The following is an 18,722-nucleotide window of genomic DNA, read 5'->3' as shown; positions in this document are numbered from 1 at the left end:
GACTACGTCTTGCTTTCTTGTCAGGATTTTTATGGCTGAGGCAGGAATAAGAGTAAAGCTGTTTCTGAAACAGCAAATAAAACACCTTAAACTCAACGTGAAAGCTGATATTTATCTTAACTGAAGTTAGATAGGATCCAGCTGAGTCACATTTTACCATAAACCACCAACACAACGACTGTGTATCAAATACATCCAGTATTTTAGCCCTGTAGTTCACTAGCTGCTGTTTGAGAGAAGACCAAAGGGAATATGATTTGAGATGTGGCCAATGAGTGAACAGAGGAAACGGGAGATTGAGGGTATGCATGTGAATGCTGTGCCGGATTTAAAAGCACAAACGAATGCGTGCAGGACTGAAGTGTCTTGGACGACACCCGGCGCTTTGTTTTGGGGCCATGTGATAAACAGAGTTAAGCAAACACGTTGGGATGGCAACGATAGGCAGAGAGTGAGAGATAGGAGAGATGGGGAAAGATAAGAGGGGGAGGAGGAGGAGAGCATGGGACTGAAAACCAGAAAGAGGACTCCAGGTCTCCATTCTCCTCCTCTGTCTACAATCACTGTGTGCCTCTCACCTGAAATTAAACATAAGGCCAGGTGCCACTCCAGCCATGCCATCTGTTCAACCCCTCCTCCACCTTGTCTTCCTTTACCTCTCCATTCAATTCACTGCTCTCAGTTGATCTTTAATTCGGAGTTTCAACATTAGCGAAATTAGAATATTAGAGTTTTTGTCAGTTATTTTTTGCTCATCCAAACAAACAATAGTCTAAAAATGCATTAAATATGACTTTTACAAAACCCAAACACATTTGAATGTTTTGAATCTTCTTTCATCTGCTGAACACAAAAGATGTTTTGCAGAATGTTTTAAGCATTTTTGTCAATACATTGAAAGACTGTTGTAAAATTAACTAAAACTAAAGCTATTACAGGTCAGTTTTGTTAATTGAAATAAAGTAAATTGAATTAAAAATAAAATAAAATTAATTGAAAGAAATGGTAACTAACCTTGGTAAGTAACGAAATTAAAAAACAAATAAATTAAAGCTTAATATAAACATTTTAAATAAAAATGACACAAGCACATAACAAAATGACTAAAACAAGCAAGAAAAAAAATAAAAATAAATGAATAAAATGTTAACAAATACTGTAATAAATAATAGTAAAATAACACTAATGAAAGTCAATGGAATCCAAAACAGCATTGGTACTCGTTAACATTCAAAAAACCTTGAGACAGTTTTCAAAATATCTTTTGTTTTTTGCAGAAGAAAGAAAGTTATACAGGTTTGAAATGACATGAGAGTGTGTAAATGATGGCAGAATTGTAATTTTTGGGTGAACTATCCTTTTTCTGACCACATTTGAACAAGCGGTTACGTTTTCATCACTCGCAAAATGACAAGGCACAAACTGAAAAATCTGAAAAACAAATCTGAATTGGGAGTAGTGTGAACAAAGCCTGAGAGAAAAAAAACAAAAGGTGAGAAATGAAGCTTCCAAGCCAATTTCTGTCTTATCTTATCTGTCTTTCTCCCCTCATTGTGGTTATAATTCCTATCTCACTCGCACACGCACTCTAAACACACATCACGCAGCGTTGCTGGAGCGATTCGCAATGATTGACAGGCTGGGGGCGGAGCCTGCTCTGAATGGCAGGTGCCATGAGCTGGTAATAACACCACACAGCTGGGCCGTCTGCGTGTGTGTGAAAAAAGAAAGAAAGAAATCGAGAGACCGAGAAAGAGGAAGAGAGATTTCGCTCTAGGAGAGGGGGGCTGTTGTTCTTAATAATGTGGTTCCCGTCGTACCTCATGGGGGAGGTTTGAACACCGTCTTACCAGGCTTAGGTGAGGGGTTAGACTAATAGAAGGATGGAGGGATAGAGAAGGAGGAGATAGGATTTAAAGCCAGGGGAACCCGCTGATCTGCGCCTGGAGAGGTCGGCAAAGGTCAGACTACTGTCATGCTAATAATGGGATTTGTTCTGGAGTTACTCACGAGCACACATGTGCATAACGTTACTCACCATAAGGAAAAACATTGAATCTAAACATTGATTCCCTAAAACCAAGGCAGAACGAGGTTTACTTTGCTCACACTTTGATATAATTTTGTCGCTTCTAACACTACTCAACCAGTATTTGATGTTACGTGATGTGACATACGGAGCAATAAAGCCATATATCCCTTCATTAGCCTATGTCTGGTGGGACCACAGTTGGCTCAGAGTCTGTTCAGAAGCACCAGAAGCTTCTGTTTGGCCGCTCAGTCCACATTGTGTCTCGTCTTTTATGACACGCAGCTTCCTCTAGCGCAAATTAAACTCGCTTAAATAGAATTTGAGGGGAAGCAAAAGATTCCCTGTAGGTTTGCTTGCTCCAAGTCTAATCAACAGGAAAAAAAACATCACGCGAGCACCAAGCGTATAGTTGTATTCAAGGGATATTCCACCCAATAATGAAAATACGGTCATCTTGATGTCACCCTAATGTCATTCCAAACCGGCACAACTTTTTTTTATCTAGAAAACAAAAGATATTCTGAAGAATGTTCCAGCTTTGGTTCCCACTGTTTGGACAAAAAATACAATGGAAGTTAATGGGAACCAAAATAGTTTGTTTACCAACATTCTTCAGAATATCTTTTTTGTGTTCAGCAGAAGACAGAAAGTCACAGAGGTTTGGAATGGCATAAATGAAGAAACAATTGTCATTTTTTGGGAGGACTATGCCTTTAGTTCCTGCCTGTAAATCACAAAACAGACCATATGATCTCATCCTCAAGTTTTAGACGTTGACGTCAAGTACATATTCGACTCGCATTCACCGCTCTTAATGATCCTGTACATCTGGCAAATCTGAAAAAAAGTAGGTAATTTATGCATGAAAACATAAAAAAAGCATTAAAAAGATGAAGATATTGGAGGTTTCTGAATTTACAGGTTGCCTGTCATGGCGCTGGCACGGCAGATGGCCTAACAGCTAATCAACGACTTCTGAGAGCGACACGATCGCGGATGCCTTCAAGGAGTGTGCCCTCCTACATACCTAATTAAAGTCTGTTCAGTCAACACAGATTTTCACAGACCCTGTCTCCTGAACCATATAATGTGTTGTTTCCACTTTTAGAAATGACTTCATGTTCCTCAGCCTTGTTAGAAGAGCTTTATGATAAAAGATTTATCCTATATGTAGTCTGCTATATAAAGGCAAATGGAAGTGTTTGTCTGACTTTTTTTTATACAGCCCGTTCACATTATTAACAGCGACAACTCACCCCCGGCAACGTCTTCTGCTCGTGCAGTGCATTCTGGGCCTTCAGTGCTGACTCCCTCGCACAGTACGTCAAGAACGCACATCCTGAAGAAAGACCAAGAATACAACGTGGGATGTAAAAATAAAAATGTACCAGTCCTAGACAGACCATGAATAACAAGCAGTGTTTTGCGGACATAAAAGGATATGACAGCTGTGACTAAGAAATGGGAAAACGTTGAACAATTTGTTTTCGCACCACAGATGCATTTCCGGCGAATAGATCTGTTTATCTCGAGAAGCTAGACTTTTGGAACCCAACTCAAAGTGAAATAGGAGGAAATGAATGCTATTACAAACTAAAGGTTAAAGTTTCTACACATTAAAACACAGTACACATCCCACTATCAATGAAGAAGACATCACTAGATGCACTAACACAGACGTTTCTCTTAAGATATGAAGAGGAAGCTCATATAGCACCATAAGTCTCCCATTTCCCCTTGAGACTGTCCGTTCAATAGAGCCGCGTCAATCTCGTTTAATTACCTTTGTGCATTCCAGTGTACTTGTCCTTGATCACCGTAAGTTCATAGATCTTCCCAAACTGCTCAAAGATGGGCTTCAGGTCCTTCTCCTCCAGATTCCGCGGGATCTGGCCGATGAAGAGCTTGATGGCGTCGGCCTCCTTCATTAGGACAGTTTCCTAAGGGGATGGAGCGACAGCTGCGCCCGGGGTTTCAGCACTGGAGAGCGGCTCAGCGGCGGGGGAAGAGTCGCGATGTTAAACACGAGTCCCGGTGGAAACGTTTGAACCGTGACAGCTCTGAATAAAAAAATGTTTAAAAAAGCCACTTTAAATAATCGCTAACACTTTATACTTACTTCCATTAACAAGATTTATGTTTGTAAACGGACATGTGGTGCTTGTAAGCAACCAAAAAAAAAACAAAAAAAAACGTTAAAACTAGTAATTCGCTTTATAGCACATGAGGCCAAACATTATCTGGAAGATCTTTTAGGTAAAAAAACAAATGCTTTTGTTATGTATCTGTTAAATGTACATCGAAGAAAGTGACAAATAACGACAGTATTTACGTTTTGTTAATGTAAAAAACACGATAACGATCACGTGCTCGAGCTGTTGCTATGGCAACCTCCTCAAACTCAAGTCATTTCGGTTCGTGAGCGTTTTAAAACCAGCTGAAACCTACTAAATTTGTTCTTAAATGTAAAACATTTTATTTAAAGGCCCTCAACCTATTTTCTCTGACTTTCTGATACTGAGAATCAAAACGATCTGTTCCGCAATCTGACGGCATACTTAATTAGATGTAAGAACGATAGACCAATCGCAATTCAGTATGCAAATAAATACAAGAAAGCGTCCAATCGCCATTCAGCTTGCCAGAATCTCAATATTTTCCTCCAAGACGGTCGATTTTGAATGGCAAACAATTCGCACACAATGGAAGATCATATACATTTCTTTAAAAGTATACATATATTAACAGATAGCAGCTCTATATTAAAAATTATCTGCCAAACAAAGTTCGAATAGAGTCGTACGTTTAAGTTTGAGGTGAATTAAATGCGTAATATTGTGGAGGATAATAAGGATTATAATAAAGTGCCGGCTTTATATATAAATATATATATATTTAAAAAATTATAATTTTTAGCTCTTTGAATACACACTAAAGATCTGTTTGAATTAATGCATTATATCATTTAAATATTAATAATTTAAGCTACAATAAAGTGTCACCGAAAACACATAATATAAAACGAGTGATCAGTCAATCTCTAATTTTAAGAGATTAAAATGCTACAGTAGAACAAAGAAACTTGTGTTACGAGCTCTGGCAAGTGAATGCAACAACATGAAATGCATAAATATTGACCGATATCCCCATCGCTTCTTTGTTTAATCCACACTGGAGGCTCAGGCGTATGTGGCTCTTTGTCACGACACCAACTGCACATACGCACATACATGACAGAGAACAAAAACATGCAACTATTCACGCAACTTCACGCCTTTAAATCAAAAGGGACTAAAAGAAGTGCATTCAAATTTTACGAGCTCTCTGGTGTTTGTGCAAAGGCGAAATTCGCTCTCGTTTCCTTCCCTCTCTCTCTCTTTTGTTAATCCCAAGGGGATGTTTGTTTATTTGCTGTCTTTCTGGCTGGTTGTAGAACATGGTCTGATATTCTACGTGCACAGATAAAGAGAGATGATGGAGAGCGGGTGGCTCGAACGCCATCCACTCTACATTTAACTAAATCCGTGCATCTGTCACCCTTGAATCGTCTTGGTTTTTGTCTCTCTGTGCCCTCTCAGATATCTCCTGTTGACTAGAATACATGCATGAATCAATACAAGTACAAATGCAAATAAAATGTCAATTTCACTCACGTTTTAATGCAGAGGCTGTGAAGAAGACGCACTGTAATGCTGTAGCCTGTATTCACGGTGTTGACACTCCGTAGCTTTTGACGTCGAAAGCCGGTGTCCCCCTCCTGTCCATCTCCCGTCCTCCCTCGGGGTGTGGAAACCGTGATGCTTACTCGGTTTAAGGGAGCGTCTATATTTTCCTCACAGAGCGCAGCCGCAAAATCATTGGGTGCTGTCACATAGAAACAGCCGTCCCTTTCATATACTGTAATACTATGGAGGTAAAAAGAAAATCTAGTCATATTTTTATCCTAATCGCGCCTTTATATCTCAATTTAGCATCTGCACAAAATATCTTGCAATTATTTTAGTACTCATAATGCATAGCTCACATATAAATGTCATCAAATGTAACTCAAAATCTTGTAATGGTAACTTTATATATAAAAAAGGATACAATTTGTTTTAATTCTTATATGATTTTATTATTCTCACAATTACTGCAGATCATCATAGCTAAACTGAATAGAGAGAGTACTTTAATTACAGTATGATTCATGTTCTTTTGATTTAAGGATGTGTTATACAAGGAAAACAAGTTTGCCAAAAATAATATCAATACATTTTCCAGATGTATGCAAAAAATTAAAGCAAACATAAAGGGAAAAGGAGGATGGAATAATCATATGTAGAATGATTAATAATTAGGCTATATGAATAATAATAATACACGTTCCTTCATGAAGAGCCACGACCCATAACAAACATAAAATATGCCAAGGTTTATTTTACTGTTGAACACAAACAAATGAACACGTTTTACTTAAAGGAAGCGTACTCTAGATAAATAGGGGTACGGTTCGCTACTGCTTTTTTTGAGTGTTCGTTTTTTAGGTTGCATGTAACATTTGGACGGTCCCTGATATCAAGGACGCTAATCCGCCTTTTGTTCTCGTCGAGCTCTGACCACGGTGCTGAAACTACACTGAGCCAAATCATGTTTTCTCGCAAATTAACGCCCACGTAAACTACGTGATGTCCCCGCTATGTGGTCTTGCAATTTCGCTATTTTAGTGCGCTTTCTGACAGGGAATTTATTTTAATTCATTCTCTATTACTGACCAAATAAAATCAAATAAAACGAACCTTTAGGAGATTATAGATCACATCACAAACCGTGTGCTCGATTTACATCCGCCGAGACATCAAGTTGATTTGTAATTGTTAAACGGTCAGTAACCTATATATTTGTTGGTTGAATGGCTTTTATGGTAAACTAAATTAAAGACTAGTGTACTTGTGTTCATTTACTGGGATTGGCAACCATCTGCCACGAGCCCCTAAATCCGCCAATGCTGTTTTTACCCTTGACCCAAATTCATATTAAAAACGTATCTTTCTGATAACCTCACTTAAGAACACACACACACACAAAAAAAAAAAAAATTTAATATGACCCAAAGCATGATGCATTCACGTACACGAGCACGCACTTAAAATCACAGATGACTCAACTGGTTATACCAGACAGTTGAATTAACGACGACATCTGCTGGTTATTTCAGTCTTGCCTATTTGTAAGCATTGAGAGCTTGTCAGTGGTCAAAGTCAGTGTCAATTATGCAGGAGGATCAATTCAATGCAAGCATGTATATTCATATAAAGCGACCCAAGGCCTTCATATCTTTGTGAGGTATGAAATGTGATATTGTATCAGCTGCATCCACCTTGCTTCAAGTGAACTGGCATAAAGGTACTATATACCTATACCCTGACCTTTATGTTGTGCACTCTTTTGAGCAATAACCCGAATTGTCAGTTCTGGGTTAGACACTACGCTAGGCCTATATGGTCATACTCCTTAGTCTTATAATATGTAAGACATATTTTTCCTTAGTCTTATAATATGTAGGCACAACATTGTCTGCATATTCATTACAAGAACACCAGAAACCCCAATAAATACCTCTAACAAGAGACCAAGCAAACCCAGGAGACCTGTATATAGCAATAAAGTACCATCTTATTAACATGAGTTGTACCAGCAGAGGGAGGTAGAGCTCTAACTTTACACTGTGTATTGCATTTGTCCTGAAGGCCTCTTGAGGAGAATAAAAGGTTTAACCATGATGTGCACATCATCCAGTTAACCTCCCTCCATTACAATATTTTTTAAACATTACAAGTTTAAGATTACTGTCATATTCCGTCCATTGCATAAGACAACATGCAATATTTTGAGCATTTTACCACAGAAAATGAACCACTGACTTCGGAGTGCCTTGCTTTGCCATACACTTAGAGTCTGATATAATTTACATTTCTTGCAAATATATGATGATGATTAACACATGCTGAGTGTGCTTTGTGCAAGTGCTTACCTTGATTTGCAAGCGGATGGGATACAAGGGCATTGGAAGTCCCCTCAAGCACTCTGTTGCTGGGCAGAGAAAGTCCTCACCAGAAGATCTGCATACATTGATGGATGGACAGAGGGAGAAAAATAAAACAAACTGTTGATTGGGTCCAAACAACACAAAAGTGACAGAAGGGGGAGGGGAGAGAAAAAAGATAAAGCATAAATTGATACATTATGCTTTTAATATATATATGCACCCTAAGGTACAAAATCTTTGTACCTTATTTACACCAAAATGGTGCTTTTAAAATACATATTAGTATCTTTTAAAAGGGTACTGCTCCTTGACAATTTGCATAATAGTGTGTGTGTGTGTGTGTTTTCTCTTTATAAATAAAGAGAAAACATTTTATTAAAAATTCTATTAAATGCAAATAACAACAAAAACATTGGTTACATGAGCAAAGTGTTTATTTTAATATGCCGAGGGCGGATAATTTGATGGATGGCGTCCCACGCAGAACACGCTTCTGTGGAAAGTTTTGCATGACGCGTTAGAAACAAACATTCCACTGTTATGAACCCTGCACGCGCTCTTCTCATATGGGGGCGTGGCCCTCACTACTGTTTAAAAAAGGTAGGCTATGTTAAGTAAAATAAATGGAGGAGAGAGCTGATGAACTTCAGAAGATCACTGGTAAACGTCATCTTCGGTGCTGGCTGAGAAGTTTAAAAGGTGTAGCGTATTTTATGATATTTAGATCTACTATAATTAAAAAACGTGACTCTACACTACTTATATTATTTATTAATTAAAATGTAATACATAATGTGTTGTAATGACACGGCGTTTAATCTCATAATTGCATATTACAAACAATATTTTTTTTTTGCGACAAATATTTTATACATTTGATTATTTATCTATATACATTTCCCTGCAAAAAAAACAAAAAAATCGGAGTAGGTATCATAATCGGTCTTACTGAACATTGAAGGACGACGATAGACATAACATCAGACATAACTTTCTAACATATTGGAGGGCTTCACTGTTAACTCTCGTTATATTTTAACAATATGTTAAACATTCAAAACAACTTCGCATATTTATATGAAAGAGTGACTGGTTTTGGTGATGCAATGCTAAACTCTGACATTTCAGGATTTGTGTAACTCTTAATTTAAAATGTCATTTAAAACCATTAAGGAATATACGATAACTTTATTTACCATTATCATGTGTATTTTTGTACACATTAAGTTTGTAAAAATGAACAATACCAGTGGATTTGTTTAATTTAAAGATCAGTATTACTTTAATTAGCAAAAGCGTGATTTAGGTGTTTGTTAATTACTCCTAGTCCCACCAAATCTCCAGACATGTATAGCTGGAAACTATTAATGATCTTAAAATCAGTTTAAGAATTTAGGTTGTTTTACTGATAGCAGTTTCTACATGCAATTTAAAACCTTTCTCTTAATGCACATCTGCTTTTGTCAATGAAAGACACCTCTAAAGCAGGTGTGTTACAGAAGGATATATCTCAGAGGGTAAAAGAGAGTTTGAAAACCCCTGGTGTGAAACTATGAAGAACTTAAAGATAAGAGTTCATTCATCATTTACTCACCCTTAAGTCATTCCAAACCTGTATGATCTTGTTTCTTATGTTGAACACAAAAGAAGATATTTTGAAAAATGTGGGTAAGCAAACAGTTGCTGATAGCCACTGACTTCCACAGCACAAAGAAAAAAACACATTAGGTATGCCAATGGCTAGCAGCATATGGTTACCCATATTCTTCAAAATACCTTCTTTAATGTTCAACAGAAGAATAAAACTCATACAGGATGGGAACACCATTAGAGAGTAAATGATGGAAAAATTTTCTTTTTGGGCGAACTATTCCTCTGAAGTTAGCTCAACACCAGATGTTTCTTGCCTTGAGAACATTCTTTTCTTAAGAAAATTAAACTTTCTCTGAAATGAACAGGAAAATCCATGGGTTAGATTTAACGAGGATGTGAAAATTTCATGCAGTTTCTGAGCTTTAATGGGCCTTTTCGCAATTTAATGCTAATTTTATAATTTTAAGCAGTCTAATATATAAGCAATAAATATTTATGACTTAACTATAAAGGACAACTTAATTTATCAAGCAGCACTGATTTGGTTTTAGCTAGTTTTTGTGTATTTCATGTTTTACAGTAAATTAGCCATCTAATTGAAGCATTTGTTTCCTTTTCTCTTTAAGGAAAGAAAGTTGAAGCACGAAACGATCTATATACTGAGGGAAAAACAGTTTCAAAATGTCCTGAAATGTTTCACTTTTGTGCTTTTTTTTGGTATTATGTTTGAAAATCCTGCTTTTTAGCCAGCAAACATCTAAATGCAACCGATTTGAAGGCTGAAGGATGTCTCTTTTTACTTTACACTTTTTAAATGTTGTTATAAATGTTGTTAAATGTAGTTGTTACCCTTTTCTGATTCAAGGAGTTGACTCCATTAACATCCATCTGCGCCTAATGTAATCAGCCACAGCTGATTCTCGAGGATGAGTGACATTAAATTAAGTGGAACCACGCTGGGCATTAATTTTAGAGGTAAGAGTTACTGTGTAAATTCCTTATATGCTACATTTAATTCAGAGGAACATAATTTGTTGTCTTTTATGCTACATTTATTTCAGAGAAAGATGCAACAGCGTGATGCAACATTTGCCACATAACTGAAGTGTGATCAGAGTCATCTCTTGATTAAGTCCTTATTTGCTCAGACAAAAAAAAATTGCATCTTAATCTAACCGCCTGCATATAAATTTAAATTTCAAACAATAAAATTGTGCAAATGGGTAACCATTAAGCAAATATTCATCGCAAACCAGACTAGCATGTAAGAGAAGTGTTAAGTCCAGGATCACTAAGCAGGAAACAGAAAACCCGAAGTGGAGCTGGAATGGATCAACCACAGAACACACTGTAGTGAGGATGTGAAAATTTGTCTTGAATTGACTGTATACACTTAGATTCTGATAACTCCTGCTATGCTTTGTACAGTTTACAGTAACATAGATTTACATTTTTTATAAATTTTACAAATGGCCTACATTTACCCATTCAAACACTAACTAATTTAGAATTACATTAAATGTGGTTAAAAGCCTCTGGTTTTGGTTCTAGAACACGATGTAGGACAAATCTGTCATAAATAGTCGACATGAGTTCTAGCCATTTTTCTACAATAAAACCTCTGCGTAAAATGTTGATCGTATTTTATTGATGAATGAAAGGTGTTCGCAAAACTGTGAAAAGCAAACAAAAAACACAAAACCATTCACTGAAGCAACTAAGATGAAAAGACTCAAAGACATCATGGTTGAGACTGCACTCCGGCACAGTGGTTTTTTTCCAAACACATCTTTATTTATGTCAGTACAGTAAAAGCCTCAGGGAACTGAGGGAGGCCATGATGATTCTGCCCGACAACTTCGTTTCTTCTGCATCTTCTGCCATTGTTGGCAAAAACGGCTTGTCTCTGTACACCTCAGGACCTTACCTCAAAATTGTAAAGATTACTTTTTCTCTACACTGCTGTTTGTCTATTAAAGACGATAACGAAGTTTAACTACCTGTTAGGGTACATTTAATAACATGTACAAAATAAGATCAAAACTACCAGCTTTGCATAACAATATAGCTTGATCATCAGCAGAACTTAACTTCGAAAGTAAAAAAATATTACATATCAACCTTAGTTAAATGTTGATCCAAAAACCCATTGAGTTCTTTCCCAAACATATGCGCGAGATACATGCACACAAATTCCAACTAAGGGAAAGATCGTTAACCTTTCAGTTTGACTTTTTTTAATGGAACTAGACACAAAAACTATAGAAATTAAAGAAGAATTAATGAAATGAAATAGAATAACCACCTCTTGTTTTGTCTGCCTTCAGATTCCATCTCATTCCTCCAGCATTCCTTGCCAGATATTCTTTCCATTTCTCTGCTCCAGTGCTCCTTGACTTCATCTTGTTGGAAAAGGACAGATCTTGCTCAAGAGTTTTTGCCGATCTGATTCCATGCCCCTGGTTACGTGAATAAATTTGCACTTCTCTATTGTGATCTTGCAAAGGTGTTCAACACCATCCCCTTCGTGTCACTGTCCACAGCAATCTTTGTCTTGCTGATAACCCAATTGCACTTGGACTTCTTTACCTGCTCACTGTGACATGCACTAAACACCTGAGCAAAGACACACTTCAGTAATGCGGAGGCAAGAAGGGTCTTTTAGGGGGATAAAAGGGGCCCCTAAATCTGGGAGGTCCACCAAATGGTGGGCCAGGTCGCTTGCCCCTTGGAAAGGGCGGCTCATGACGGACCAGTGGTGGCCTACGAAGGGGCCTAGGAGCTGGATAGTGCCCAGGGTGAGGTGGACGAACATGGTGTGGTGGTGGATGCCTGTGCTCCAAGTGGGGAGGAACCCTGTGCTCTGGGTAGTGAGCTGGGATTTCTTCAGGATAATGTTCTTGTGCATGAGGTGAAATCGGGTGCATGTCGTAATGAGGGGGAGAAGGGCTACGTGGTGGTTGTTCGTAGTATGGGTCAAAGTATGGATCTTCAGGTAAAGGTCGAGGAGGACTTGAGGCTTCATGGTAACCCCTTACTGGAGGAGGAGACCCAATGTGGTGATGGGGTACACTTGGAGGGTGCTGCAGAGGTAATCTTGGTGGATGTCGGTGGTTGTAGTCCACTTGACCATTCGGTGGGATTTTAGGAGCAGGGTGCGGTGCATGAGCAGAGTGAGAGGCCCCATCCCCATGTGGATGGAAAGGCTCCGTTTTTGGAACCTCATGAGACAAGTGTTCATAATCAGAGTTTGCTGGGGCATACGATCCATCAAAACCACCTCGTTCTGCAGGAACTCCGAAAGGTTCCTGCAAATCTCTGGTGGGACGGGGACCACTTGCTCTCGAAGATGCGGGGTGCATGAAGTCTTGTGGTGGAGGAGGAAGCTTTGGGATTGGTGGCAGAGGTGTTGTGAAGAAGTTAGGTGCACCAAGATCCTGTCTTGGTTCTTTGGCAAGGTACGGCTCTGCACCGTATGCATCAGAGCTGGCCAATACTTGCTTCTCTTGATCATCTCGATATGCATAGCTACCTTCCACCATTTTAGAATTTGGTCCCACATCACGAATTAAGGGGTTTTGTCTCAGCTCTTGAAGCATCACACCGGATCTCTCGGTGGCTTCTACATTGTCTCTTAAAGGTTGCTGGTTGCTGGACAAAGAAGAGGAACGCATTGCTTCAATGCGCTGATGTCGCATAGCTTCTGCCTCGGCAAGAGAGGGCACAGAGTCTTTTTTTGGTGCAGTCTTCTGGTGCATGTCCATATGAGCTTGTGGATCAGCCTGAGCATTTTGTTCTTGCCAAGATGGAAGTGAACGCGTTGATTTAGCATCCAAAGCTGTAGAAATAGACACAGTTTGCCCCTGCTGATACGGGAACAGCTCTGATTGAGGAACATCCATAATTTCATCTTGCGTTGGTGTAGAACCAGCTTCATCCCTTACAGGGGTTCCACCAAGGTTTTCTGCACTTGCTAAAGGGCTATCAACAGCTCCTTTAGGCCATGTCAGAACAGACGGAAAGCCCAAATTAAAGCCTTTCAGTCCTGGGTGACCTTGGAGGAAGGTATCAATCTTGGAGTCCAAGGTAAAGTTGAGAGAAGACCTATTCTCATTCGCCATATTGGACTGCATAGGCGTAGGAGCCACACATCCTTGAGAGGTGGGATCCTTAGCCAGTGGGAGACTAGATGGAGTAGGTAAGACTTTAGGAGATGGTTGAGTCTCTTCAGTAATAGGCGTGGTTAGTGATTGCTTTTCAGAATTTGAAGTTGTGGTGGTCTTTGCAGTCGGGTTGTTTAGCAAAGAGGACAGACCTGTGGGAAAAAAATTATAAAAAAGGGGTAGGGACGCATGGGTCAGCAGATTGACTTAAACACATTTTCTGAAGAACTCATACTAAGGGCCAGACTACTAACAGCTTGTACCAGCGCAAACCCTCTTTTGGCATTAAAAACTACTGCCAGAACTTGCTAAAGGAATTACTAATGAAAAGGCGTGGCTGACTTTATTGCATATGCAGTTGTAAAAGCTTCCATTTCAGACACAAAATTTATGGGAGGAGAATATTTAAATTAATTGACCAATGTGATTTACCAAGGTTTGCAGTATTCAGTTTTACTGGTATGTGTACCATTATTTAACAGCCAAAAAACAGTAGATTACCCATACCGGAGTATCATCATCTTTGCTTGCTTGTGACCCTAAACTAATTTGTGCTGCTCCTGGTAAATTTCATTGCTGCTTTTATGGGACTGCATTCTCACACTAATTTTCCCTGTTTAGTAAATCTGGCCCCAGGTCTTTTCTAATATCATCTGCTGTTGCTTCCACAACTAGGCAAAATATGTATAATGTTTTAGGTCAACATGAAATTGCATTCTCAACTCATTTAACTTGCATATTGTGATGCATTTTCGACTGAAATATATTTAATAAGTAGGGTGGACTGCATCCATCAGGAATTCTGGGCAAGACAACCAGAATGAAGACACACCTGAATGCGAGTACACATTTGACTGTGGAGGACTATTATGCTCCTAAATCAATGCCTGCCTGGCACCAACTTTTGAGCTTTAAAAAACCCACATTACCTAAAACAAAAGCTTCAAACTTCATTTGTTTATTTGTCATTTAAATCTTATTAACTTTTTGGCTTTTGGTTAACATTAATGACCTAGGTGACATTGTCTTAGAAGGAAGCTGTTTCAAAGGTGGAGCAAGTTATAACATTTTGATGAAGGATTACATCAAACGTTTTCTTATGATTAACATACACTGATGAAATCACACACACAGTGAGACTGCAAACGTATTAAAACAAAAATAGGGTTAATTTTGATTTCATGTTGACTTAAAACATCTTGAACTACTGTGTTAACAAATTTCATATCCCAACTCAATTCATTTTTCTTTTCCATTTCTCACCCTGGAAACCCCCATGGGTTTGTGTTTTGGATAGAGCACTGAGCAGAGTGTTGGTGCTGATGTCCACCCTAGAAAGGATGCTGGCCAGTGGGTTGGCTGGAGGGGCAGTAGTGGGAGTGGGAGTCTTTTGAGTTGAGCTTGGAGTAGAAGTTACACTTGGGGAAGACCGAGATACAGGACTAACTCCTACAGCTGCAAAGGCGAAAGCAATGTTTGAATGCATGATGTAACGTACAATTTCTATAACATTTCACCTTTCATACTATCAAGCAGTTCTCCAAATACAATTTCCAAAATTATTTTACTTTTAATTTTTTCTACTTTTTAATCAACAAATAGTGAAGCAGACACAACACAGGCCACATTCAAACATGCATCTCTCAAGTAAGCACCACAGCTTACTACTAGGCAAAGGCTTTGACCAGTATGCACATTTAATAAGATAATTTAACCTGTGCATGGCATGCTGTACAAATCAAATTTCAGCATCTCACCTGAGTTCTTCATAACATTTGTGATTGTGCTGAGGATGGAGCTGATCTTGCCTAGGTCAACACCAGCAAGGTTCACCGGCAGTGATGGTGTGGTTGGTGTGGAGGTGGTTGTGGTTGTTGTTACTGCTAAGGGAACAGTCACTGTTGGGGTTGCGATCTGATTTATTTGTGTGCCTTCATTTGTTGGTAAGGATTCTCTGACATTTGGAGTGACAGTGGACTGTTTGGACTCGACAGCAGAGGTCACATGTTCCTCAACTGTAAGGAAAAAACAAAATGAAGGAAATAATAAAAAGAGAAAACTGTGAACCCCAACAGCTTAACAAAAACGAAAATTAGGCTGCGTTTTACTCACCCCCGGGGGTGGGGGTTGGACAAAGGCATCCTGTAGCGAATCGATGCTTTTTTGTAAGAAAAATATCCATATTCAAAACGTAAATCACTTAAATCTAGCTTGTGCTCACTGTTGTAAAACGGAAGCAGTGGAGCATGACGTATGGAGATCAGTGTCACACATGCGCCGGTGAGTCTCATGAAAACCAAAATTTGTTTACAGGATCAAAAGAAGCAAAGTTTCCTTACTTTAGCAAAGGAAAACCAGTCTCCTCTTGGCTTATATCGAAATCCTCCGACATTCTTCTTTACAAATCCTCATTTTGTACTTTTAATTAATGACCTTTGTTTTGTTTTGATCTCTCCGCTGCATTTCCGCGTGCGTCACTTCTGAACGGTGCATGTGCAAAGCTGACCTCATACGTAATTCCCCCGGGAACTGCTTCCGTTTTACAACAGTGAGCGCAAGCCGAGTGATTATAACGTTTTGAATATGGATATTTTTCCTACAAAAACGCATCGATTCGCTACAGGAGGCCTTTGTTCACCCCCCGGAGCCGTGTGAGACACTTTTTTTTATTTTTATTGAAGGGCGCTTTTTATTTCATGTCTTTTGGACTGAAGCAATGCAACACCCGCTGAGTGCCATGAAACAGCTTAAAAGTTCAAAGACAATTTTTAATATAACTCTGACTGGATTTGTCTGAAAGAAGAAAGTCATATACACCTAGGATGCCTCAGGGGTCAGTAAGACGCAGCTTAATTTTAATTTTTGGGTGAACTATCCTTTTAACAATAGTTTCTATTCAATGAGAAACATACCAAATATCCAAAAACTTAGTAAAGGTCATATGGTACCTATGATGGCAGGTGTTTCCGTTTCCTCTACATCCGAGAGGTCCATGTCCTCTACGTCACGATTGTCTTTGTCTCCCAAAGGGGCACTTGGTGGTGAGGAACCCCCGACAGATGAGAGAGGGCTGGGAGCATCAGCCAAAGCAATGAGGTCCTCTTCCATTGCCTGCCCATCCAGCTCTGGGTCTGGGGTACCAATCCTTTCCAGAGCATGGAAGGGTGACTCAGAGCCCGTGGGTGAGGGAGCATCTTCAATCGGGGAGGGAATGGGGGAGTCATCTGGATCAGGCAACATATTCTTCAGTGCATCGAGCTTGCGCTTAAGGTGCGACACCCGGTTTGCAAATGTCTCGTAGGCCTGGAGAGGCAGGATTTAGAGAGTTCCACTATTAGTTCCAATAACTACATCTATCAAACTGTACATTCACAAAAATTGGCATATTAACAATTTATTATATTGCTTTTTTAGGGGTTGAACCATACAAACATACATTACAGTTCAAAAGTCTGCAGTCAGTAAGATTTTTTCCATTTTATTCTTTTATATATATATATATACGTATACTTACGTATAGTCTATTTTTTTTTTTTTTTTTAAACCTTCAACCTTACAAAATCAATGAAATGTTTTTATGAAACGGACATATGTCTGTCACAGATAGACATATTAAAATAAAACAAGGACATGTTGCTTCACAATGGTCTGGATGTCTTTATTTTTGTACAAATTCAATTGCGGCACAATGCAGCTGAAACCACTAAACGCATTAAATGAGCATTTGGTCATTACTTCTGAAAGTGCTATTTGCTGCTTTCAAATATAAAGATAGTTTTTTATATGTGCATTGAAATAATGAGTCTGCTGGAAAGCCTGAGGCTGCTGTGAGTGAGGAGAGATTAAGTTAAGTTATCTTGTTGAAGCAAACAGAAATAATTCGATTTCATAAAGTGCTTTTTGGAAATATAAATAAAACAACATTTCACTTATTTTATACTCAGCCATTTCATTTGAAATGACCTGATGGTTCTTTACATTCATTTTAGTCTCCAAGTGTGGAGAATTCATGAATTTAATAATATGTCTGCATCAAACACTGCAAATCACACTGTAAATTTGAACAGAATTATAGCTAATGTAGGTTTATAATATCATTTCAAATTCCACCCAAAAATGTAATCACATTAAACTGCAATACTCACTTTAGCCACAATCTTGACCTCTTTATATTGCATCTCATAAAATATATCTGCATTCTCCAGAGCTTCTATCAATGGAGGGCCTTTTTTGACCTCTCCATCCAGAAAGGAAACAAACTCCTGAAGCTTTGCACTCCCATCTTCAAAGTCTTTAGAAAACCTTTTACCTCCCGCCTTGTCTAAAGTACGGGATGCAGAAACAACAAATACACAAAAATTAGAAAAATATTGATTTATTAATGAATGCATATCCATTTAGAATCATAAAAGGCCCATGTTTACTGACCTTTCAGTTTCTTCAGAGCTTCTTTGCTGCACACATCCACTCTCATTGCAGCTAACTGTTTCTCTTTGAGCTCAATGTCATCCATGGACTTCCTGTACTTGGACAGATGCTCAATAAATGCTGAGGGCTGACAGGAAAAATAAAAGTAGGTAAGAAGTTGTATAAATGAAAAGTATAGCCAATTTCAAATTCCCCAAACCAAGGGGTCCAAAGAGTCATTCAGTTCCAGTATGAATAATGGTTATTTACCACAAACTCAGCAACAATCTTGGATTTCAGGGCAGATTTGGAGTTGACTGGAGCTGAAACTAAAATTAAGGAATATTTAAAAAGAAAAATCATTACTTTATTATAAGAATTCCAAAAATATGTTCAAGTCTTAACATTTTTATACATTGAGACTTTTAATGTTAAACTTAAAAACATACTGACAAGCCTATAAAATAGTATCAAGAGCAACATTAAGATGATACATCAT

At 38.5% G+C, this 18,722-nt stretch overlaps 1 protein-coding gene across 5 annotated transcripts in view; it reads right to left on the bottom strand.

Annotated features, from left to right (window-relative positions):
- The window catches only part of LOC109057496 (CUGBP Elav-like family member 3), a 55,687-nt gene that overhangs the window by 20,439 nt on the left and 16,526 nt on the right, over positions 1-18,722 (bottom strand). For 2 of the 5 annotated variants that reach the window (XM_042745520.1, XM_019074738.2), the window contains exons 1-5: positions 11,959-12,179; positions 8,046-8,133; positions 5,686-5,937; positions 3,816-4,092; positions 3,289-3,371 (exon numbers count right to left, since the gene is read on the bottom strand). In XM_042745520.1, coding sequence (XP_042601454.1) covers positions 3,289-3,371; positions 3,816-3,960 — 228 coding nt within the window. In that variant the 5' untranslated portion in view covers positions 3,961-4,092; positions 5,686-5,937; positions 8,046-8,133; positions 11,959-12,179. Of the gene's footprint in view, positions 1-3,288; positions 3,372-3,815; positions 4,093-5,685; positions 5,938-8,045; positions 8,178-11,400; positions 11,576-11,958; positions 13,969-15,079; positions 15,272-15,573; positions 15,832-16,764; positions 17,120-17,961; positions 18,138-18,244; positions 18,372-18,493; positions 18,553-18,722 lie in introns of those variants that run through there. The other 3 variants (XM_042745518.1, XM_042745517.1, XM_042745519.1) reach the window with 3 other exon arrangements.

Source organism: Cyprinus carpio, chromosome B19, assembly GCF_018340385.1.
Source record: "Cyprinus carpio isolate SPL01 chromosome B19, ASM1834038v1, whole genome shotgun sequence".
Taxonomy (NCBI): domain Eukaryota; kingdom Metazoa; phylum Chordata; class Actinopteri; order Cypriniformes; family Cyprinidae; genus Cyprinus; species Cyprinus carpio.
Note: the sequence above shows the minus strand (reverse complement) of the source record. Positions and strands in the feature narration are given on the sequence as shown.